Genomic DNA, 25218 nt, shown 5'->3' with positions numbered 1-25218 from the left:
TTTCGCATATATTTTCGTTGAGTTCGGTGAATTAATTTTTTCCTTGCTGTTTAGAATTAAAATTAGATATGACATTGCCTCGATTGCCACCGATACAAGTGTATCATAATGTTAACGGTTTTGGGGTGGTCCACAAGAATCTTCAGTTCTTAACACTAAATTAACACATTTTTTGTATCGCTGTATGCTTTTAACTCTTGCGACAACCCCTTGAATTACATTTTCTTCAATGAATTACATAAATTTTACTTTATATTTTTTATTTTGTTACATACTATTATGATATAAATTTTTTGAAAATTGTTTCGTATCATATAAAATTATCATCTTAAATCGATTAAAAATATTATTCATTGTATTTATGCAGTTCAGCATGCCAAATTTAATATAATCTGCATTTTCTGCTTCGGTGCATAACGGTCGCTCGTGCGATAGAGTGAAAATTTTTTAATTGAATAGTTTACTCATAAATTGATTGATTTGAGAATTTCCGTACACAAACATCGAAATAATCATTATGAGAATCGCATTTTTTCACCAAAATTATAATTTTATTTTGAAGATCTTTAAAACATCTTTAGCACACTTGCAGATATCGAATATAGTTATGGCAATTATCACTTATATTATAAAACAGCAAATTATCCAGAGTCATGTTGTTATGAACTATTTTGGTTGACATTTATTACAAGTCACTTTATAACATTGTTTTTACATGCACTTCCATGAGTATATTTCTTTAAAAGTAAAATATTACAATGTATTTTGTGACTTTGATGATTTTCATAAGTTTGTGTGTTGATGTTAACTTTTGTTTTAATATTTTCCTTTTTAATGTCTTTTTTATACAATTGAAATTCGAGTTGGTTTTGTTCATCTGTAAAACTACTTTCATTACTTATTGAAAGCCAAGAAGAAGCATTCAGAGAAGAAGATTCTAATATAAAATTTTCTTTTGCACCTTTTTCACATAGTAAATTTTCTATTATGTTATAACCTTTTTGTTGTGCGATTGGAATTGCTGTATAATAATGATAAAAATAAACATATTTCAAATTATTAAAACATATTACAAATTATTAAAACATATTAGAAATTATTAAAACATATTACAAATTATTAAAACATATTACAAATTATTAAAACAAATATTAAATTATTAAAACATATTCTATATTATTAAAACGAATATTATTCCTCTCTATTCATTTTTTAAATTTGAATTGTTTTTAATCATTTTGTATTCAATATTTTTGATGTGTTTTTTCAATAGTTTTTGTATCTTTTCCCATTTTCTGATTATATTTCGAATTTTTTTCCCGATGGTCCCGGAAAAATAATTATCACAATAATCTAACTTAATAATGTTATGAGAAAAAATGAAATTCATCTTGAGTTCATTATACATCAGGTTGTTGTTAACAGTGTTTAGGCAGTTCTGTGAAATGAATGGATCTCTTGTAATATCTATACCATCTTATACAGAAACTAGATGATACAGTAATTAATAATTCAATGGTTAAAGCAATTAATACTCTGCAATTATTAATAATACCCTATGGTTACATAATACGCTATTCAAAAAGTCAGTTCTTCGAATGAATGCCATTTAAATTATTAAAAAGTTATGGCTAATTTCACTGGATTTGTTCATCACTATGTACCGTTTTCAGATCTTTGATGCGATGAATGGGCTTCAGAACTAAAATTTCGTGAGCGCAGTGATACACTATTAAAGTAATTGATGTTGATGCTAAAATTTATATTCGTCTCTAATATTTATTAAATTTTCGAAATAATATTTGAAAGTTCATTGATGAAGGTATCAAAAATGGTCATAAAAAAGTATAAAACTAATTCTTAAAAAAGAGTAATCGATCTAGAATTGTATTTATTTTATTTTTAGTAATAAAATTAAACAACATGAAATCATTTTGTTTTCTTCCAAAATTAAACAACCCAAAGAAAAATTCGAACCGAAGTTCAACGTTGAAAAATTCTGAAACGAAAATAAAAATTTGAATTGGGTTGTGATCATTATCATTCAAAAATTGAGAGCAAAAATGGTGAGTGGTCATCTCACTTTTTGTAATGGCTGTTTCTTACAAAGAACTCGGTCTTGTTAACTCAAAGGACATCTTCGCCAAGGCTGTCCATGGTGGCTATGCTATCCCAGGATACAACTTCTCCCAAATGGAACAATTACAAGCCGTTATCACAGCATGCGTTCAAACCGAATCCCCAGTTATCCTTCAAATCTCTGCTGGTGCACGTAAATATGCTAACGCCACAATGCTTCGTTACATGGCCCAAGGTGCTGTTGAATATGCACGTGAAATCCATCCAGAACATAAACTTATCCCAATTGTTCTTCACCTTGATCATGGTGATTCATTCGAACTTTGCAAGAGCTGCATTGAGAAGGGCTTTTCATCTGTTATGATTGATGGTTCACATCTTCCATATGATGAAAACGTTGCCCTTACAAAGAAGGTTGTCGAATTCGCACACTCACAAAAGGACTATGTCACCGTCGAAGGTGAACTTGGTATCCTTGCTGGTGTTGAAGATGACGTCAAAGCTGAACATCACACATACACACGCCCAGAAGAAGTTCAAGACTTTGTTTCCAAGACAGGCGTTGACTCACTCGCCATTGCCATTGGTACATCCCATGGTGCATACAAATTCCCACCAGGCACAAAACCACAAATCCGTCTTGATATCCTCCACGAAGTCGAGAAAAAGCTCCCAGGATTCCCAATCGTTCTCCACGGATCATCCTCCATCCCACAAGAATATGTTGAAATGGTTAACAAGTATGGTGGTAAGATGCCAGATGCAGTTGGTATCCCAGAAGATCAACTTCGTGAAGCATCACGCTCTGCTGTTTGCAAGATCAACATTGATTCTGATGGCCGTATGGTTATGACTGGTACAATCCGTCGTTTATTCCATGAACACCCAGAATGGTTCGACCCACGTCAATACCTCGGTGAAGCACGTACAAAGCTTACAGAAATGTACGCACGTAAGAACAGAGAAGTTCTTGGCTCAGCTGGCCACGCATTCGACTAAAGAAACAACTAAAGATAATTATCGTTTTTAATTGAAAATGGAATTGAATCAATTTTTTGAATGCGCATTCAAAATGTTATGTCACTTTTGATGTAAGAAATAACTTTTTGCGAACATTTGTTTAAACACTTGTTGGAATCAATTCTTATTTGGATGTCATTACTGTTTATATGTAAAATTTGTGTTCTATAAAACAATTTATATAATTTTAGAATGATATTTTAAAGATTTCAATAAGAATTAGACATTAAAAAACTTTTATCTTCATTTAACTGAGACTAACTTTATCAATTCATAACTCAGCTATGAAAAATATTTAAAACCTGATACAAAACAAAATAAAAATTGTAAATTAAAATTTAATGAGTTTTGATTAATAAAATTACGAAAGTGCCGTCCATTCAAGTGTAGAACAAAGCTCCCTCGAAGACTCATCGAGATTTTCTTGTTTAAGATTGATGGATTGTGAAATCTGAAATTAGAAAATAAAAATACTTGGTTTGGATTTTGGCATAATTTAATTTTGTTGGCAATAAAAGAAGAAATATTTAAAGAAAGTTCATCAAATTCGAGATACTGTGACGCGATCAAAAGGGCTGGAATGTCGTCAATATTATTTTCCAAAAATTGCTCACTCCAATTTTCAGACTGAGGTGAGAGTAAGTTATTCATGTACTCTATGATTAAATGAAATATTTTAGAATCAACATTTTCAAATGAAATTTCACCAACCTTTTCCAAATCGTCAACACAATGAGATATAAGCTTCGAATGTCTGTAAATTCTTTTTGGCATAATTATTTCTTTACCATCTGCAGATTTAATTTTGAGAACATTTCCCTTTTTTCCAATCATTTTGCTTCAAGGCGCCCCGAAACCGTTAACAAATTCAATCATCAATATCATAATAAGAAAAATGATTATAAAAAATCTTCAGATGTGTCTTTTGTATCTACATCCGAATTCGGTCTTAGTTTACCCGCACTTTTGCCGATAATGTACACGGGAGCAAGAAGAAAAAATAAAATGAACAAAATAAATGCATTTCATCATCAATTTAGAGGAGGCTTATGCATTTCATAATAAAACAATATATATCTTTGGAAAGTGTTATGATTGTTCATTAGAATCAAAATCATGAAATGATTACGATCAAATTATATTGAAAAAATTCAGTCATATGTAAACTATTCAAATAAATTTTGTTTGTCTCAAATAAACGGTTTCTATGATTATGTATCGTATGTGAAAAAAAATAACAGGAATGTTATATCGTTAATGATCATTATGTAATTTCGCATTAATCTTTCAAATTTATACTGTTTTCGAGAAAAAAATCACTAAAGCAGGATAGTAAGTGATAATAACTCAAGTTTAACTCGTGAATAAAATTTTTATGTATCCCAACAAAAAACAAAAATATATTCCGACACGGGGAGTCGAACCCCGCTCCCGTGGATGAAAACCAAATATCCTAACCGATGAACGATATCGGAATTCATTCTCAAGAAAATTATCTAAGGTACAATGATATAATAATCCCATTCATGTGGGATTGTATCGGCCTTATATAATACATCACTCCATATTGAAGGTAGACTGCATCTCAAAGAAAAGATTCCTAGAATCAATTCTCATGTTCATGAAACCAAAAAACGCAACCACCCAAAATTGGACATTTAAAAAATGAATACGATTAAAAAAATCTTCAAATTATTTTTTAACTATAATATAACAATATTATCCAAAAATATGGGCAAAAGGTTGGTGTTGCAACGCTCTCTCCTACTTTTGATTTAAGCTCAATTTTCCCTGAACAACAAAGCGACATTGTTGATAGGGTTGCACAAAAAGAACAAGCACAAATTGACAAAGCTAAAATATTAATTTCCCAATAATTGAACGAAACAGAAAAATGCATTTGCAAGGCCACAAACAGCAATTCAATTACCTTTCATATTTGTTGGGTTTAGGGATGTTGGTAATGGACAAAATCAAAGACCATTAAATGGACATGAATTAGAAATTTAAAATTTTAAAGAAATATAATTTTCTTATTTTTTTTTAAGCAGATAAAGAAACTTTACTTAGTACAATCATGATTGTATGCTTTTTATCAATTAAATTTAAATACTCAATTATGACTTCTATAATTCATTTCTTATAAATTACAAATGGACTTATCCAAAACTTAAATCCTTCTGATCTTGCTGAAAACTCAACGAAATCAGTGAGAACAAATGTTCTTATTTCACTTAGTTCAAAGCGAACTTTTTAAAAAGCTTATTGAACGTTTCTCTAGAGAAATTCTCAATTTTTCCTGAGAATTAAATGGTTTATACTTAGTATTGTAAACTTTTCAAATAACCGATGGGTTGATTTCTAAATAAATGATATCAGCTTTCTTTGTTGCAATTGCATGTTCGTATGCTCACTTAAACATCGGACAAAACAAAATCTCAAATCCTAAGGCTACTGAAACTAGACTTATAATTAATGATCCCACTGAATTTCCCAATCAGCCAAAGGATGAAATCTATGATGTTTTCATTGGTGGCAAAGTAAGTGAAATACCTGCAAAAGCATTTGCAAATTGGTCTTCTCAAAAAACTGTCCATGTTTTAGATCCTGTCACTATAATAGGAGAAAGAGCATTTTATAATTGTACTAGCTTAACATCAGTCGAAATCGGAAATGGCGTTACAACTATAGGCGATTATTCATTTCATTATTGCAAAAAATTAAATCAGTTCAATTAGGCTACAGCATTACAACCATAGGCGAAGGTGCATTTTATCGTACTGCCTTAAAATCAATTGATTTGGGGAAAAATATATCCACCATAGGTGAGTATGCATTTTCTGAATGTTCCTTACAAAACATAACAATTCCAAGCTTAGTTACATCCATTCACGACCATACATTTTCACAATGTACTAATTTAGAAGAAGTTAAGTTAGGAACCAACATTCATAGTATTGGAAAATTTGCATTTTATTATTGTTTGTCACTCAGTAGCATCGAACTCTCTGAGGGCATTACTTCAATAGGCGAATCATCTTTTTCATTTACAGGTTTACGTAGCATTGAACTTCCAAATTCTGTTACTATAATTTCAGGAGCTCTATTTTCTTTTGATGAAAATTTACTCACTGCAACACTTGGGAATTCTGTTACTACCATTGGAATAGGTTCATTTTTATCATGTACATCTTTAGAATCCATAAATATTCCAACATCATTAACAACAATTAGAAACCAAGCATTTTCTGATTGCAAAAACTTAAATTCAATTACAATTGGCGTTAATGTTGAAACCATTGAGAAATATGCATTTAAAGGCTGTAGTAAACTTAAATATATTCATGTAGCGACAGAGAACAAATACTTCTCTGAGTATAATTCCGATGGTGCAGTTTATAATAAGGATCAAACATCTTTAATATTGATGTCTCCAGGTTATACAGCAACTTATATCATTGCAAGTTCAGTATTAACAATCAAAAGTTACGCATTTTCTTATGCAGCTTTGGAATCAATTAATTTTGGATTTGCACTTTATACAACAATTGAAAGTTATGGATTTTATGAAAGTAATGTTAAAGAAATTATAATACCAAATACATGTAAAGAGATTGGAGAACATGCATTTGATTATAGTTCACTTGAGAAAATCACTATTAAGAATGATAATAATGAATTAATGAATGGCGAAACATTTGCAAATACTTATTTCCTTCAAAGTATCGAAGTAACAAATGATAATTTATATTATACTAATTACAAAAACGATGGAGTTCTTTATGATAAAAACATGAGCAAAATTATACATTATCCTTCATCTATGCAAACAACAACAGAGACATATAATATACCAAATTCTATTAATGTAATTGATGAATATGCATTTTATATGAATAAATACTTAAGGACAATTAACTTCGGTGAAAGTGTTACCACTATTAATAAATTCGCATTTTCAAGTGCAATACTTATCGAAACAATTAATTTTAATGATAAATTAGAAGTAATTGGCGTTAATTCATTTTCTTCTTGTTCATATTTAAAAAGTATTATATTGCCTTCTTCTGTTAAACAAATTAAAGATTCCGTTTTCGCTGATTGTAACAATTTAAAATGTATATACTATTACGGTAAAACTGAGCCAGAAATCGATGCAGATGCATTTAACGCGAAAATAGAGTACGTAATGGTGACCGAGATCTACGAAGGCAAAACATTCGCAAATTACAGCGTGACTTACCAAAATTTGCCCCAATGTCCGCCTATAAAAGATGATAATATAGTTACAATTATATACGTTTTGGCGATTTGCGTGCCAATAGTTGTCATAATAATAGTGGTGATAATAGTAATCGCCGTGAATAGGCGCAGAAGGAATACCACAAACATATCAGACTCTTATTACGAGGAATTAGTTAATTAAACAAAACGTCAATAATTTCGTTATATCGATGCGATGTAACATTAACATGTGCGCATAATTTTGTCATTTTGCAGCTCATCGCAATGATACAGCAAGCAAAACTAAATATCTTAAAAAGTTAAGTGTGCAAAAGCAAATTTCTCACTCTCAAAACTAAGTTGCCGAAAAGTGGTGTGCGCAAAACTGAATATCTGAGTTGCAAAGGTATATCTCCGTATAATAATTGCAATGTGTTGTAACAGCAGAATTACTACACAAGGAAATATTCTATTTTTTGAAAGTTAATATGTAAAGAAAATTTGGCGTTTAAAAAATAGTAATTTAGCTCTCACTAAGCGTCTCCAAGTTTGACGTCCTTCAACTTATAAATATCTTCGTCTGTTCGATTTCCACTAATTGGTATTGTCTTCAATCTTTCTTCGATGCTTTCGTACTCTTCTTTAGTCAATGTAACGAACACAGAGCCCAAATTTTCTTTAATGCGTTCGTCAGTTCTCATTCCAGGGATCGAAACAACAAAATCACCTTTGCACATAATCCAAGCGAGCGAGATTTGCGCTGGCGTTGCGTTTTTAGCAGCTGCAACTTCTTTAATATAATCAAGCAATTGTTGATTCTTCACAATATTTTCTTGGAGAAACGAGTAATAACGCGTCTAACATCATCGCCTGTGAATTTGGATTCCGTTGTATACTTTCCACTAAGGAATCCGAATGCAAGTGGTGAAAATGGAACAAATCCAATGCTGAAATCATTTTGTAAAATTTGTGGAAAAAAGCATTTTAAAGGGGTAAGCAAAATGTCTGCGATAAATATTACTCATAAAAATAATTATAGAATTAAAATAATTTGTACAGACCAAATTTGGAGATATTTCATTTTTAATTTTCGAGCTAGAAACGAACAGACTACTCTCAATTTTATTATAACAATCAAATGAAGAAAAAAGAGCGAAGAAGAAAAAATAAATATAATATCAATGAGAAACCAAGGTTCTAATTTGAGTGAGTGAAAAAATTCAATAACTTATATTTCAACAAGTAAATAAAATTTTTAAAAAACATTAGAACGCACGTTGAGTCCATACATTATCGTTTTTATTTAAATATAATTTATTATTCCAGATCAAGAGGATGCCGAGAAAAGGGGGTAGGGTCAAGACATTTTGCATCCCCTTTAGTCATCTGTTAACATATTCGTAATTAATGCAGTTATACGTAATGTTTTGATATTAATTAAAAAATCATTATCACGTATCTACATATGCCGATCAAATTACATAGAAGTATATCGTATGAGTAAAGCTCACAATCGACGAACCGAAAACTTCATTTTAACATTTGACTAACGCTGCTAATGTCATTAAGCCTTCTTCATATATAACATAGTATTGTGTTTGTAATAAATCAAAGATTAATTGTACAACGCTATGAAATAATTCTTGTGTCTTAAGTTTTAATATGAATACTGTAAGTATTGAACAAATCCCTGCTTGATATGTACATTTAATGATTTCGGAACTTATAAATTCATTTGATTTACTTAATGTGTCACATGTCTATACAAACAATTCAAGTAATCGGTCGTTATTGCTTTTATCCATATGCGATATTAAATTACAAATTGATTCAGTGACAAATGAAATAGTATTAGTGATATTACTTTCTTCATCTTCAATTCCAATAACATAACTTAACATATTTTGTAACATGAGATAAATTCTTTCAAAGTAATTCGGTATTAATTTTGTGCCAACATAATATTATGGAATATCGATCAATGATTATCAGTGGTATTTGTTTCGTGCAGTTCATTTAATGATGGTATAATTCCTAATATTATTTTAAATCTTTGTGCAGAATCATTCGCTTTAATTATCATTGTTGGATATAACTTTAATATCATCGAAAGTACAAATAATGCTGTCTCTCGTAAGTGTGCGCAATACTTCGGCGTACAAAAGTCTATAACATAATCAAAAACATTACATAAAAATGGTAAAAATATTTCACTATTAATTGGACGTTCTAATATCGAATACATAAGCAACAAAGCTGTATGACAATGTACCCAACTTTGTTGTTCTTTAATTAAATTTATTATTGTTTGCGAACATTTCTCAAATACTACAGAAGGCTCTACTTTATAAATGGATTGTAATGTAGTAGTTACAACGCATATGTGGCAGTGAATCATTGACATCTTCAATTCCAACATCATTAGGATCAATTGATTGTAAAATGTTAATGAAGATTTCGAAATAACTTTCAATGACTGTTAGTGATAAATGTAAAAGACCGCATTTAAATGTTGGCCGATTTTGATATGCATATTCAAACTGCGCAAGTTCTTCCCAAAATGTTATTGATACGCATTGATACTTAGGATTGCTTATGGTCATTCCTTTTAATACGCAATTGCTTATAATGTCCATGAAACTTGGCTAAAGAGGATAATATTTCTTAATGAGAAGAAGCATTGTTATGAAGTGTTTCAAAGAGTTTTTTTTTGGTGTGATAAGTGACGATTGAATGCTTTGAAGAATTATTGAATTTTTACTTCAGCATTATCATCAATTATCTTGTCTGAAAGATGAAGAATGGTAGAATATGCAGCATCCACTGCAGATTCGCGAACTTCAGAAATTTAATCATCTGGAATGCTAAGTGGTAGCTTTTGAGGTTGGGAATAAACCCATTGAGAGACCATATATTATTTACAATAATATTTCGGCGCTCTGGAGTTGTGGGATTTAATAAATATGAAATTATTTTTGCTGAATATCGTCGAATTTCGTTTGGATTGCTTTGATTTGCATGTAAAAAATAAAATTTTTGGATATCATTTGGTTGGTTATTGGATCTATTTGATCATAAGCTTCTCTATCAATAAGACCAACAAGCTCATAAAAAATTTTGTTCTTAATTAGAATCATGATTTGAAATAAGTTCTTCATATCCCAAAGTTTCATTAGTACCTTGTATAGCATTAAGGCTAAAGTACATTTTATAGTGTAACAAATAAATTATGGCTAGGAGAGGTTATGGGAAACTTTAGCCAAAATTCATAACGTCATCACCTTTTAGTAAACGTCGTCTGACATGTGATATGAAATAATGCCAACCAGAACATCTTTCTGATATATAAAAAATCGTTTATTGTTTATTTTGATTTATTTTTGTGATAACTAGATAACTTGATGTTCCTTACTTAATTTTGCTCAGAAAATGAACTTTAACGCGAAAATAAAAACGAATAAAGAATATAGCTTTAAATCACCACCAATTATAAACTATTCAAAAATTGAATTGAACATTCTCTAAAATCATAGGTGCCGAAATTTTTATCACAGGTCGAAAATCCATTTTTAAACATATATTATATGATCCACGATATTATTCGATTGGTTTATTTTTTGAATGCATCTGCAGTTCCAACGATTTAGTGTCGAACTAAAAACCATTGAAAAGTCGCCTTCATATATTTCAAGAATTAAATCACAAAAAAATTAATTTAAAATTGTGAATTTCACAAAATATAAAGTTATCTGCCTTATTTCATATATAAATATAAATATCTTATTGTACACCTCGTAATGTGAGAATTAAATATATATTCGTTCCACTGTTACATTCGCTAAGTATACAATCTAATAAAATCTCATCAAAAATTGTCGTTCCGAATATTCAATTAAAAATTTTTTATATTCAAATATCTCAAAAATCATCCGAATTTTCACGACAATTTGATGTTCATTTTATTTGTTAATCTTATTTGCAGCCAAGATGGATTTTATCTTATAGCAGAAGCTAGATTGGATTATGGGTCAGGCAAAGGTGGTACACACCTGACATGGGATAACATGACGAATATTAATAATACGCATCAAAAAACGCACAAAAATACAATACAAATGAGGTCAGATTCAAATTCAAAGATGGCACAAGTAAAAATTCGTCATAGTCAGTTGCATTAAAAGTTATGATGAAAGGTGATCAAATGATCAAAAAATATGAAACAGAGGAATATGAACCTGCTGGAATAGATCAAGACAAAAAAGAACCACTTATTTTCGTTGATATTATGTCAATCAATGATTTCGAAGGTAACATCTAATCTAATCCCGAATTTATCTATGATTATGTTCTTATCTTTGGTACATGTTTTGCAGGATATTCAATCACAACTACTACAGCCACCGAACATATCGCTAAATATATAATTTCACATGATTTTTATATGAATAGTCAAGAAACAGTGATATTCCCAATACGCAAACTATTTGGCATCTACTCATCACCAGTTGATCAAATCATATAATGGTGGACTTATTCGCATAACACATTATTTATGGCACTTTCAAAGAGAAGGACTATTGACAAACTATCTGACAAAGCGGATTTGAAGTACACTTTTCCCTGAAACCCTAATGTGGAAGAAGATCTTCTCAAATGATTTGAAAAATACATAGATTTTATTTTCATTTTTTATTTTTACATTTAGTTTTAGATATGCTATTTGTTTATTAAAAACTGCAAATCTAAACTTCAGATGATTTTTCACTACTCTCAATAATCTTGTTATGGGCATTATTCTTCTTTCTTCGAACAACAAGAACAATAACAATAACAACAACAACAACTACGACAATAGCAACAGGAACAGCTACAGCCACTGCTGTATTGGTGTTACCTTTGGAATCATTTCCATTTGATTTCATTTCTTCATTTTTCGCAATTGCTTCTTGTAATATTTGATTAAATTCTTGTTCTGTTTGGGCATTGTTTAATTTATCAATATATTCTTGTTGTAATTCGCCTAAATTTTCCAACTTTCCAATATCTTGTTTTACTGATTCTTTTTTATTTGATTTTATTTCTTCATTTTGTGATTGCGCTTTTGCAACAATTTCATTTAATTCTTCTAGTGAGTTTGCATTTGAAACTTGTGTAGTATAATTTGCTTTATTTTCTTCTTCTAAAAACTTAAAATCATTAATTTTATTCTTTGCTAATGTTTTTTGTGTTTCTTCATTTTTATTTGATGCAGATTCTCCAGTTGAAACAATTTCATTTAATTCTTCTTGTGAGTTTGCATTTGAAATTTGTGTAGTATAATTTACTTTATTTTCTTCTTCTAAAAACTTAAAATCATTAATTTTATTCTTTGCTAATGTTTTTTGTGTTTCTTCATTTTTATTTGATTCAGTTTGTGCTTTTACAACAATTTCATTTAATTCTTCTAGTGAGTTTGCATTTGAAATTTTTTCAGCATAATTTACTTTATTTTCTTCTTCTAAAAACTTTAAATCATTAATTTTATTCTTTGCTAATGTTTTTTGTGTTTCTTCATTTTTATTTGATGAAGATTCTGCAGTTGAAACAATTTCATTTAATTCTTCTTGTGAGTTTGCATTTGAAATTTGTGTAGTATAATTTACTTTATTTTCTTCTTCTAAAAACTTAAAATCATCAATTTTATTCTTTGCTAATGTTTTTTGTGTTTCTTCATTTTTATTTGATTCAGTTTGTGCTTTTACAACAATTTCATTTAATTCTTCGTGTGATTTTGCATTTGAAATTTGTGTAGTATATTTTGCTTTATTTTCTTCACCTAAAAACTTTAAATTATTAATTTTGCTTGATGCTTCAACTTTAAAATCTTGAAAGAATTTATCTAAATCAGAAAATGCCTTTTTGCCAATTAATTGAATTGATCCCAATTTATCTTTGCATTTTTCGTATGTAAGTTTCTCTACATTATAAAATGCATAAGCACCAATTGTCGTAACACCTTCTTCAATCTTAAGATCAGTAATATCATCAAAGAAATTCTTCCAAGGAACAAGTGCTTCGCTTTCAAAATCACGCATTGGTCCATTTCCTTTAATAGTAAGAAGCCCATTTTTCAGTGTCCACCTAAGATTTGATCCGATTAAACCAGAGTCTGTTGCTTCCATTTGATATAATAGTGGCTTATCTTTAGGTTCATGCCAAGTATACATTTTATACTTATAATCAACATCAGTAATTGGGTAACCCCAATCTAATTCACCATCATCATAAGTATAATGAGTCCTATGATACTCTGCATTGATTCCCCTTAAGAACACTGCTTCAAGACTTGTAGTACTGTCGTATGCATACCAATCTTCGCCAAGATGAACCCAATTCCATGCATGTGCACTTGTCGTAACTCCTAGAACAGTAAAACCCTCAACACCTGCGCGATTGAAGAAGAGAGTTGATAGAGCAGAATAGCCTCGACATACAGTTCTATGTTGGAATAGGGCACTATATACCGAATTTCCGTATTGAGGAACCTGGCCATATACAACGTTGTCATTGATCCACCACCAAATAGCAACTAATTTTTCGTAATCTGTGTGTAGATCATTCTCAGGACCATATCCTGTAAAATTACCAGTTGCAAACATATTATCAACTTCTTGCCGAGAACGACGTTCTTCATCTTGACTGGTCAAGAAATGTGATGTAGATTTAAGGATAACTGTGATGTAACCTTTATATGGATTAAGATCATGATTTTCATTGAGCCACTGAACATAAGTTGTCAACCCATTAATAGATGCATTTAAATAGCTAGCATATGGAATGTCAATTTGCCTTGCATATTTTATTACATCATAATATGCTTTTGCTAAATATTGTTCCCAGAAATCTCCGATTCCATTTAATTCCACATCCACAGGAAGGCCTGTTATTTTATGATGTTCTTCACGAGTCATAACGAGAGTAAATGGTACGGTAAATCTCCATGAAACCGTGGCTCTTATGAGCAGTTCTAGAACTTCATCATATCTATCATTTGTATAGTTTAGAATGAGAAGATCTTCTATTTTTTCGCTGCCTAAGATGTCTGTTGACCATAAATATTCAGTTGTATAATTAAGATTTATAACAGCATTAGCATGTGTTGGTAAAATTATAGATGCGAATATTATCATTAGAATCTTCGTAATCATAGTAATACAGCAAATATCAGAATGATATAAATTTGTACGCTATTGATTGAATTGTTGTAAACATTGATTTCAAATTCTGAGGTTTGAATAGAATTACTGAGGTTTTTGTAAGAATTTTGTTGAAATGTTTGTTATTCAACAGTTGCTGGAACCAGAGTATTCAAAAAGTCGTTATATCGAAGAGATTTTTCATATGCGAGGTTTTTATATCATCTTATATAACATATTCTATGATATCATTCAAAAGTGGATTCAAATGAATTCAGTACGGATTTACACTTCGTAGTGTTAAATAGTCCGATCAGATATATATTCAAAATATTTGAACATACAATAAAAATATCTCGAAAATATCATAATATTTTTTGATATAACTCAATAGAAATGTCAAAATAATATCATAAATTTTAAATATATATAAAAATCGAAATTCACTTCTCATTGTATGATCTGATCATGCAATTCGTGTTTCTCAATGAGTCATGTATTTAGTTCATAGGATGGCCAATGCATTCAGGTTTGTCCTTTTTTCATCATTATAACATTCATTTCATTGTGTTGAATATGAAGGATTGCATTTTAACATTATGCGCCGCAACTTTTTGAGACGAAGTCACAAGCTGGAAGCATAACTTCCAAAATTTAAAGCCGTTTTAATTATTGAAAAAGCTATATAACATAATATTTTATTCTGGGTTTTTATGAAGTTTACAACTATGAGATTTATATAATATGTAGAAACAATTTAAATTACCTCAAGAAGATGATCAAACTATTTTGTTTTTAAAGAGTACAAAATAAAATTTATTTAATCTGAAAATGATCCACATGTTATACGCATGTCCAAAGACCATGAAAGCACTGTATCTATATTAAACTCATTATCCACTATTCCAATTTTGCAATCACCAGAAGATGTCAGCGTAACAATTAAGTTTCTTGTTGCTTTGACCATTTTGATTCTATCATCCGAAATGATATATTCTCCGAGTGAATCGCCTGTTTCCATTGACCATGCGTAGATATGTCCTTCAATAGTACCAATCCATAGGACATTATTGTTCAATGAAAAACAGGTGACATTTTTCTCATGTGTAAATTGATAAATCGTGGATTCTGAAACTCCATCAACTACAACAACATTGTTATCAAAGCCAAAGAAAAATTGCCTTGAGTCATCAGTAAAACCAATGAAAACAGGAATAACATTGAGTTTTCTTGTCCTGGCATTATGCGCATGCATAAGATCCCACATACGAATCGCTCCATCCTTGCCACCGCTAAGCATGAATTTACCTGTGTTAGAAATAGCGTGTGTAAGTACAGGTCCAACATGTCCTTTCAGTTGTTTCATCATCGACCAATCTGTAGTTCTCCAAATACATAAAGTTTTGTCAGCTGAACCACTGATGAGATAAGAATTTTGGAAGAATTGAAGACTTTCAACACAATCATCATGTGTGATTAAAGATCCAACATTTTTCATTGTTTTTAAGTCGAAGATAGAAATTGAGCCATCGAATCCGCCTGAAGCCACATAACGTTTTGATGAAGCAAGAGAACGAACAGATCCTTCATGTGGTTTAAAATTGAATAATAGTTTGGCATATAACCCAACATGACCTTCTGGAATTTCTTCAGGAATTTCTGTGCAACCTTCTGGAATATTCCATATTCTATAGCAATATAAGATACCATCATATGTTCCAATTGAAAGAACACCAATTTCTTCACACATAATTCTTGGTTCCTCAACCAAACAAACTTGGTCAATTCACACGACCAAAATTCCAATCGATTTATTATGGATGATTTCGCCCATTTTAATACTATGGTGAATTTTTTTCTTGAAGTTATTCTTGTTTTCTATATGGTTTACAGAATCACTCCTTTTTTCTTTACGTCCATTAACAAAACACTGTCAACAAACTTTCTCTCTTATAGATTTCTTTTAAATTTTAAAATTATTTGACATGTATTTAATACATTTCAGATTTTAGAATATAAGGACAGTAGACAAATTTTCATGAAGATATAATAATTTAAAAAAAAAATCCTTTGAATTTAGTCATTTTACTTAAGATTGGGCTCGATACATCGATAAACCGCTGATAAATGTCAAAACCGTTATCGATATACTATCGTTATCAGCTGATAAAAAAGTGACAGACTTGTATTCAAATTTCTTGTATCGTAATTGACGATAGCATTCAAATAAAATATCTCATGAATAATTATGAATATCCAAACTATTTTAGTTATTAATAATTTCCTAATAATATTTAGGATATCATTATGCAAATATAAAAATTTAGTGACAATGATAATTGATATATTTTTTTTTTGTAACTTAGTTTAAACTTTTGATATCAGAATAAACATGAATTAAAATACTATAAGTAGAACTCAAAATGCATTAAAAATATATAAATTGGAAAATCAAATTTAAATGCAATTTTATTTGACTTCCAAAATTCATATAAATTTAGTTCATTTTATATGGGGCTGATAATTTCATTTGATTTAATCATATAAGATTCGCACAATTAATTGTGCTTCAGCTTCATTCAGGCGGTTGGGACACTTTTGAATTCTTTTGGGTTCAACTTGAAAAAGTTCAAAGGGTTTTGAACTGAGCTTTAGTATTATGCTTTTGGGCGAAGCGAAAATTATTCCAATGAAATAATCAAAAAGTAGATATCTTAAAAAGTACCAATTCGAGATATTTATCGATAATATCTTGAGAAATATTTATCCTGATAAAAAAGTGACAATCTACATTCAAAATTCTTATATCGTCCTGAACGATAGTATTCAAAATTTTATCCCAAATCAATTCTGATAGTAATTAAAAGATATTATAATTACGGAATAATATAGTGGGCAATTTCATTTGGATTTGCTCCCTCTTTAATTAATTCGATATAAACAACATTTTTACTTTGATCCAAATATAATCGTTAGTCTGATTTGATGCAAAGTTTGTGGAGAATTTTGAACATATTATTTCTGCAGAATATTTATCAATAAAGTTTTGATCAATTATATTTTTAACAAGTTAATATGTTTCGTGGTATATATTAAATTGACAAAAACACAAATGATTTCATAATTACTTTTATTAATTTCTTTTTCCTTTAGATTGGTTTCAAATAAATAACATGAAAAAATATCACATTAACCTATTTGAGAAGAAAATGCAGAATAAATCACATATAATGGCGATAAAAACATACTGAAAATCTGAATCGAATAAACTCATTGTTTGTAGAACTGATATCTCAACATTTTCTTCATGAATATTAAAGATTATTTGTTCCAGTGAAGTATTTCCATCATTCTTTGCGCTTTTAATTTTTGGAATTTTTTTTATATCTTTTGATGGAGATGAGTTATTGAACACAGGTGATGTTTTTTGGTTCAAAAAGAATCAAATTTCAAAATTTAATATCATTGTTGTTTATGTTTTACTTAATCTTCAGTTACCCATCTTTGCCCACAGCGAGGACAATAATCTGATCGTGTAGTGATTAACTGGATACAATCAGCATGGAAAGTGCATCCGCAACGACCTGTACGTGTTTCACAGTTACCTCTTTGACCACTATAATAATGCACGCTGCAAGGACCATTCAAAGGCATTCTGCATATGGCACAATCACCATTATGGTGTTGGACTAGCCATTAATGATAATTGTTCAAATTTGAATACAACCGTTGGGCCGCCCCTTTCTGGCATTTTTTCACACTTTGAAAATTGATTTAAATTTGATCGTTACCATTTGTGAATCTAAAACGATGAAATTCATTTCAAAAAGTTCTATCGAAGTTTGCATTTGGTGCGAAACCGTTTATTTCCCATTTAAATTCATGTACGATACAATGCATAAACGATCATCTAAGCTATGGCGATAACCGGACTCCAATTAACCACATCTAAACCCAGTATATACGAGTATTGTTAAAGAAATGTTTAAAATATTTTTATTTAATGTTTAATTTTGTGATTTTTTTATGAATCTCGCTCACAAATTTCCGAACAAATCTTGATGGATTTGTAACCGCAAAATGAATTCAAAAAGTTATTTTTTCTTCTAGATATTGAAAATCTCGTCTTCCTTAAAAACAGGATGAAAACTAGAGAAAAATTATATAAACTAGGCCTAATAATGATGGCCACATATTTATTTTTATATTTCTTTAAATTTATTTCAGGGTAGAATGAAAAAAAATTGGTTTTCTGATTTGAAATGACCGTTTATGTGGTTGGCTATAATACTTCCCCAATTGCTAAGTTAAATTTAACAGAAATTTTACGGCACGTTTCTCATCCATTTTTTAGGACCATCATTAAATCGAATTTTTTGGAAAATTCTATGTTTATTTTTCGATTACTCCAGTATAACCATGTACTATTTTTACTATATATGAATCTATGTAAAATTGAAATTTCGTCTTTATTACAATATGAATGAAAAAAATATTAAAAAAAATTTATAGGGGAAAATATTGCCACGAAACATGACATGAAATTTTAAGATAAAATTTTGTTTAAATATTTAATCATATGATTACATGCTCTAGTTTTTGGAAAACGATGTTATAAGTCATAAAATAATTAGTTTGAACTTCTGTTTTTATATCGATTTTATATTATTGCTTCATTAGGATGCGTGTCACTTTTTGTATAAACTGAAAAGTGATGTGAAATCATGCCGAGTGAAGTTCATCATTATGGATTGCTGCGTTGCTGCTTTTCATGCGGTCCTTGAAGAGATCGAAAAGGGTGGACTTAATACTGAAGCACAAGTATTTTTAAACGTTTTGTTTCCAAAGCCATTTATTGATCGTTCACATCGGATATTAACAAAAGAATCAGTTATTGTTTGTTACATCGCGCAAAATAGTCAAAGAACTTTTTGGAAAGTAACAACCAAAAGAAAGGTTTATTATGTTTTTCATAATTTAGATTTCGATTATTGTTCATGTCCTTCTTTTCAAAGAGATGTTATCAAAGAAGGCAGATTTCCAATGTGCAAGCATTGCTTAGCGGTTTCTATATGTACTTCTTTGGCGAAAAAAAATGATCAGAATCCATTATTCCAAACTGAAATAGTTGAAGATGATGTTTTTACCGAAATCATTGCCACAACAGCTACCGGCTCTAACCTTTCTCCAAATCCAATTAAGAAAATATGCAAATCAAATTGGAATCGAACTTAATAACATTGTTAAGATTTTCTCTCTTCTAATTTTGTATTTAAACGCACTTTAACATTTTGCATTTCTGTTGAATTCTTTTTTAAAATTTATTTTTAATCTGTAGATATAAATCGTTCATGAAGGATCTTTCAATAATAATCATCACATAAAAAAGGATTCAAGTGTAATTGCAAGGAAAGCTTACAATTTGAGCATATTATTTGTTATTTATCATGTGTCCTTCAAGACAATTTTCCGATTATGGACAATTTTGATACGATATAATAATTAACAGCTTTACTTCGCGAAGTTTTGTATTGAATTTGAGGTTATTTTATTTTTTGAACGCAATATAACGTCTTCCTATCGGCTGTATAACAGACGTTTCGAAGGCGTTTTAGACAATTTTGTCCAAATTAACCGCTGAACAATTTCTGATAAAAACTTAAAATATCCATTAATTTTTATATTCGTTTTAAAATTTATATCAAATATTATAATTACTAAAGCATATTTTCCATGTAGCATAAAAAAATTATGCATGATATTTTTTATTACGAAGAAATTTAAATATTATTTTTTTTATGAACAGGTACTGAATCAAAGCTGACAGCCAAAATTTGATTGAAATATCTAATTGAAATTTTGAATGGAGTCATTTGCTTTTCAAATCTTTCAAATCCACTTGGATGGAAGAACATTATTCCACGCTAACAGAAGCAATTAGCTCGATTTTCAAAAAAGAAGGAACACCACTTCTTTCGCTTGACCGAATTTGTCAGGCTCTATCATCTCCAAACCTTTTTATTAGAAATGCTTCTGATGCAATACCATGTTCTTCCATTTCCAGGAGGAGGATATCCTCAATCCTCTCAAGCTCAGGCATGTTTGTTCGTGTCGGGCCACCCAGGTCATGCATGTGGGGTTTGAGACCTTCAAACCCATTTTTTCTTTCAGATGGTGCTTTACTATCAAGTATTACCCAGGTACTCTCACAGAACGGCCCACTCCTCGCTTCAGAGATTGTTGAAAAAGGTGATTTTTCGGGAGCAAATCCAAAAATAATTTCTGATTTTCTTTTTCAACACAAAAATGAGTTCACTAACTTACCAACTCAACAGTGGTGGTTTGCAGGACAACCAATTCCACAAAAATGGTGCTTTGATAGCGTCGTTTTATCTCTCATACATGCATTTAATGTCATTGGCAGATCTGCATCCATTGAGGAATTGAATTGGTTGTTGTGTTTATCCACGCTTAAAGGTAATTCCAAGAAAATTTCGAGAAGGAAAATTTCTAGAGAATTATCCCGAAGAGCAGATTTATTCCAACACATTTCAAGAGCAAAATACTCTTTAATCAAATCCCCTAGTGTAACGCCAGCTCAATTATCTGTTTGTTCAACATGTCCATCCTCGCCAATTAATTTTCCTACCTCAAATGAAACAGCAAACAACTTCTCCACTTTCAACTTTCCTTCCGATCAAAATAAGTTTCAGATGGATTGGTTATCTTCTTGTGAAACACCTCCTCCTGAATCTGATTATTTTGATGTAAATGAATTTTTCTCTATAGGGTTTAGTGGGTTCGAATAAAAATATCTTTGTACCTAATTATTGATAGTTAACAGGATTTTTTAACTATCCATGAATAAAAAGGCCTGGGAAATAAACGTTTTTAATAAATTTTTAAAAACACAAATTTTTGACTTTTCTTCAGCGCATAACTCAATCTCCGGGTTCATAACAGCAAAAAATAACCACAAAGATGATCTTTATTCGAGTTACGATGAACTTTTTTTTTCGAGATTATTTACCATGTATAATGTTAATTAAACTCATAACATGTACCCACATATCCTTTTAAAAAAAATTTTCTCAATCAATATCCATGAAAAAAGAAATTTTTCATAATTAAGAAATTGTTAATATTTATCTAAATCATTGTAATGATTCATAGCTTTCAAATATTGTAAAGTGCAACAGAAGGTTTTCGTCAATGCTGAGAACAGCACTTGAGTTCATTGTTCCACAGTAATTCGATGCAGAGAACACAGTTATTACGCACCCATTCTTCCCAAACGGAAAAGCGCATCCATCAGGACAAAACTCGTGACTCCTAATCAGCAATGTCAAATTATTTTTTTTCAGAAAAGATTCTGCTTCTCTCTTTCCAAACAAAAACGAAACCCCACGAGGAGATGGGATAAAACCACTAATGTCTTCACTGGGATCAGACCATAGAAAATCTGTGACGATTGGAGAATCGTTAATGTTGAGTGGACGTGGCTCATCGGCAAGCGACCTAATGTCACAATTTTTTCTGCTTATCCCACCATGGACACAAAAAATAGTATTTGCAACAATTGCCCCGAATGGCATTGAATCAAATACATTAAGTAAAATTGGATATATATTAAAACCATACCTACGAATGCATTCATCTCTGAGACCATATGCAGAAGAAATATCTTCAGTTTCATGGTTTCCACGAAGAAGAAATATATTATTTGGATATAAAATTTTGAGAGTCAGAAGAAATACTATGTTTTCAATTGATTGTGAACCTCTGTCAACGTAGTCACCGAGGAATAAAAATTTTTTGTCAGACGGATTTCCAAGAACATCAAATATTCTTAAAGTATCCGTAAACTCCCCATGTGTATCGCCACATATGGTTAATGGTGGATCTAATGTAAGTATTGATTTTTCACTGAGAAGAATTTCAATTGCTTTATTGCATAATTTTATGATGTAAGATTCTGGAATGTAAACAAACGGAAAGTATTTGATTCTGTTTTTACACCCTATTAAGAGGTTCAGCATCCCAACAGGATCAAAATCTTCCATTTTTTTGAAGGAACAATTCACTGAAGACGTTAAACGGAAATGTTACCTGAAATAAGTTTTTATGCTTTTAATCGACAAGTTCAACATTTCCATATTTTGTCGAAAAAATAAGGCGATCATATGAAAATTGAAATTCTTTATGACTTTTTATGAGAAATGAATTACCTGTTACTATTTAATGTTGGAATAATTTTATACTTTTCACAAAGATATTTAAAGATATTATTTGATAATTATTTTTATTTTCATGTTACTTTTCTAATTTTTTAGAAAATTGAAGTATATATTAAAATCTTTTCTTTTTGCAGAAATTAATTGACATTAAATTAAAAAAAAGAGAATATATCAATTTTCATCGAATAAAGAAAATATTGATCGCATTGATTCACTAGTGTTATCAATGTTCAAATTGAAAATAATTTTTTCAGTTGAAACTAACTTTGAAATTTCTTCTTGCACCAAAATAGTAAAAGTAAAGTATACAAAAATTGGTAAAAAAATGAGCGAAAGAAAGTTAGATGAAGAATTCCCTTCTTTGTCTTCCATCCAAAAGAAAGCGCCTTCTAGCCCACAGGCAAGCCCACAAAAATCACCACCGCCTCCTAAAAAAACACCCCCACCTGATTTTGAAATCAAATCAGCAGAAAGCCTTATGAAATCAAGTGTTACTCAACAGGACTTTTGCCACGCACTACTTTCATCAATGAATCTAATTCCAGATCCACCTTATGATAAAAATCAAGATAAATCAAATCCAAATCCAAAATCTTATCCTCGTGATCCATACCTCAAATTAACACAACCAGAGTTCTTTAAGAAGCATGACATTCAAACACTTTTTTTCATTTTTTTCTATTATCCTGGAACGACTCAGCAATATTTTGCAGCACAAGAACTTAAAAATAGGCATTGGATATACCATCTCAAATATCAAACATGGTTTCACCGCCTTTCAAATCCAACAGAAAAAACAGATACTTATGTTATTGCTGAATATGAATATTTTGACCATAGCACTAGTGAAGGATGGTGCATCCGAAAGAGACCAAATTTCAAACTTGAGCTTGAAAACACAGAAAAATAAACAGTGTTGTCAAAATATTTTTAATTAATAAAAACGATTTCTGATTGTTGCTGCATAAGACCTATCTCGAAGAACTCCTGCATACCCATCTGCATTTCCTCTCACCTTTCTTTGATCCAAGAAAATTGGTGAATTTGCAAGCATATCAGGAACAACAACAAATAATATGCTTGAACCACGGATGTAAACAGTGTCAAGATGTGTATCAACTCCATCTAAATTTGTATAAGTTACATCTTTTAATTCACAATTCATATTGTCTTCTGAGCCTTCTAAAATTCCTCTATATAACTCACCCGTCTTGAGTTCTATTGTTACTGTAAAACCATCAGCCTCATGTAGAAGAATAATTGGAACTCCAAATTCAACATGATCGCTCATCAGACTAGTTTTTTGTGCCAAAAAAATTCTGAACTTTTAATAATGACACTTGAAAACCGGTTTGATAAGTACGATTTGCATAAAGTATACAATAAACTTTTTGAACGTATAGCGTATGACCGTTAGTCAGCAAATTTTAATGGTCGAAAAATTTCCAACAGAAGAAGAGATTGCAGCAGCTCTTGCATGTTATTCTGGTGACCTCTATAACATGGCTGATGTAATGGATTTTTTAAATATTACAGATATTTTCAAACCCAATACCACCAGATTAATTGCTTGGCTTGTTTCCCTTCATCTTATTAGGCCTGATCGTGTTCATTGGATAACAGAAATCAAACAACTTACGCATTATTATCAACGATGCCTTGAACGATTTTTTGACGAAGAAACACTTAAAAAGCCGCTTTTTACCACTAAACCAGAGCAAGGTGAACCCATAGAACAAACTATAACAGAAGTTTATCCATGGTTTGAGAAATTTGCACTTTGCTGTGGCATTGATGAACGCTTTATCTCCGAAGCACCATTTCGTGTCAAGCGTATCTTAGCCACTCTTTGTCACGATGTTCCTAAATTCAAATATTCACCAATTTACAAATACATTGGTTACATTTCATATCTTATACCTTTATCATATGTTCAAAAAGGATCACTTCCTATTTCCTTTGCAGAAGGTGTTGGCTACCATCTTACCCGATCCATTATTTCACTTGTATCATTCCATAAAAATCTTGATGATCGAGGAATATCCGAAGATCATAAAACAGAACTTATCAGAATATTTAAACGATTTGACCACAAAACTTACGATCTCATGGTCAACGCTAAAATCAATATCCTCGAGTTCAGCCTCGTCTGGGAGCGGACACTTTTTGTGGAACTTCACGCGCCACTTAACGTTCTCCTCATTTGGGACAATCTTTTCTTCCATTCACACGACTATAGAAACTACGTACGGTATCTCCTTGTGGCGCATTTTCGTCAGATGGGACGTGCTAAAATAGATTTCACATCCGACGAAAGTATTGATAATATGATGTGGGATGCAACCGAAATTGTTGAAGATACTGATAAATTGATACACGATGATAAAGTATCCGAAAAGGAAATATATATGCAAATGTTTTGTCCTTGTTATCAGTTTATGCAATTCTTCAAACAGCCGCTTTTTGGATGGAGAAGAAAATAA

General features: G+C 30.6%; 6 protein-coding genes across 6 annotated transcripts; 3 read left to right on the top strand and 3 right to left on the bottom strand.

Annotated features, from left to right (window-relative positions):
- Positions 1-2091: 2091 nt before the first annotated feature.
- Positions 2092-3078, top strand: GO595_010851 (fructose-1,6-bisphosphate aldolase; the record flags this gene model as incomplete). Its single annotated transcript, XM_067913575.1, has 1 exon — positions 2092-3078. One exon carries the CDS (start codon positions 2092-2094, stop codon positions 3076-3078), a length of 987 nt encoding a protein of 328 aa, XP_067769589.1.
- Positions 3079-12065: 8987 nt separating this feature from the next.
- GO595_010850 (leucine-rich repeat protein) lies at positions 12066-14492 on the bottom strand (the record flags this gene model as incomplete). The annotated part of the gene is made up of 1 exon (XM_067913574.1): positions 12066-14492. The coding sequence occupies one exon, from the start codon at positions 14490-14492 to the stop codon at positions 12066-12068; it is 2427 nt and encodes an 808-aa protein (XP_067769588.1).
- Positions 14493-15318: 826 nt separating this feature from the next.
- Positions 15319-16248, bottom strand: GO595_010849 (p21-activated protein kinase-interacting protein 1-like; the record flags this gene model as incomplete). The annotated part of the gene is made up of 1 exon (XM_067913573.1): positions 15319-16248. One exon carries the CDS (start codon positions 16246-16248, stop codon positions 15319-15321), a length of 930 nt encoding a protein of 309 aa, XP_067769587.1.
- Positions 16249-23060: 6812 nt separating this feature from the next.
- On the top strand, positions 23061-23645 carry GO595_010848 (NOT2 / NOT3 / NOT5 family protein; the record flags this gene model as incomplete). The annotated part of the gene is made up of 1 exon (XM_067913572.1): positions 23061-23645. The coding sequence occupies one exon, from the start codon at positions 23061-23063 to the stop codon at positions 23643-23645; it is 585 nt and encodes a 194-aa protein (XP_067769586.1).
- A 24-nt stretch (positions 23646-23669) lies between these two features.
- On the bottom strand, positions 23670-24026 carry GO595_010847 (small nuclear ribonucleoprotein SmD3b-like; the record flags this gene model as incomplete). The annotated part of the gene is made up of 1 exon (XM_067913571.1): positions 23670-24026. One exon carries the CDS (start codon positions 24024-24026, stop codon positions 23670-23672), a length of 357 nt encoding a protein of 118 aa, XP_067769585.1.
- A 139-nt stretch (positions 24027-24165) lies between these two features.
- Positions 24166-25218, top strand: GO595_010846 (uncharacterized protein; the record flags this gene model as incomplete). The annotated part of the gene is made up of 1 exon (XM_067913570.1): positions 24166-25218. The coding sequence occupies one exon, from the start codon at positions 24166-24168 to the stop codon at positions 25216-25218; it is 1053 nt and encodes a 350-aa protein (XP_067769584.1).

The sequence above is a fragment of the Histomonas meleagridis genome (genome assembly GCF_020186115.1).
Source record: "Histomonas meleagridis strain 2922-C6/04-10x chromosome Unknown scaffold_61, whole genome shotgun sequence".
NCBI lineage: Eukaryota > Parabasalia > Tritrichomonadida > Dientamoebidae > Histomonas > Histomonas meleagridis.
This window is presented reverse-complemented; position numbering and strand designations above follow the sequence as displayed.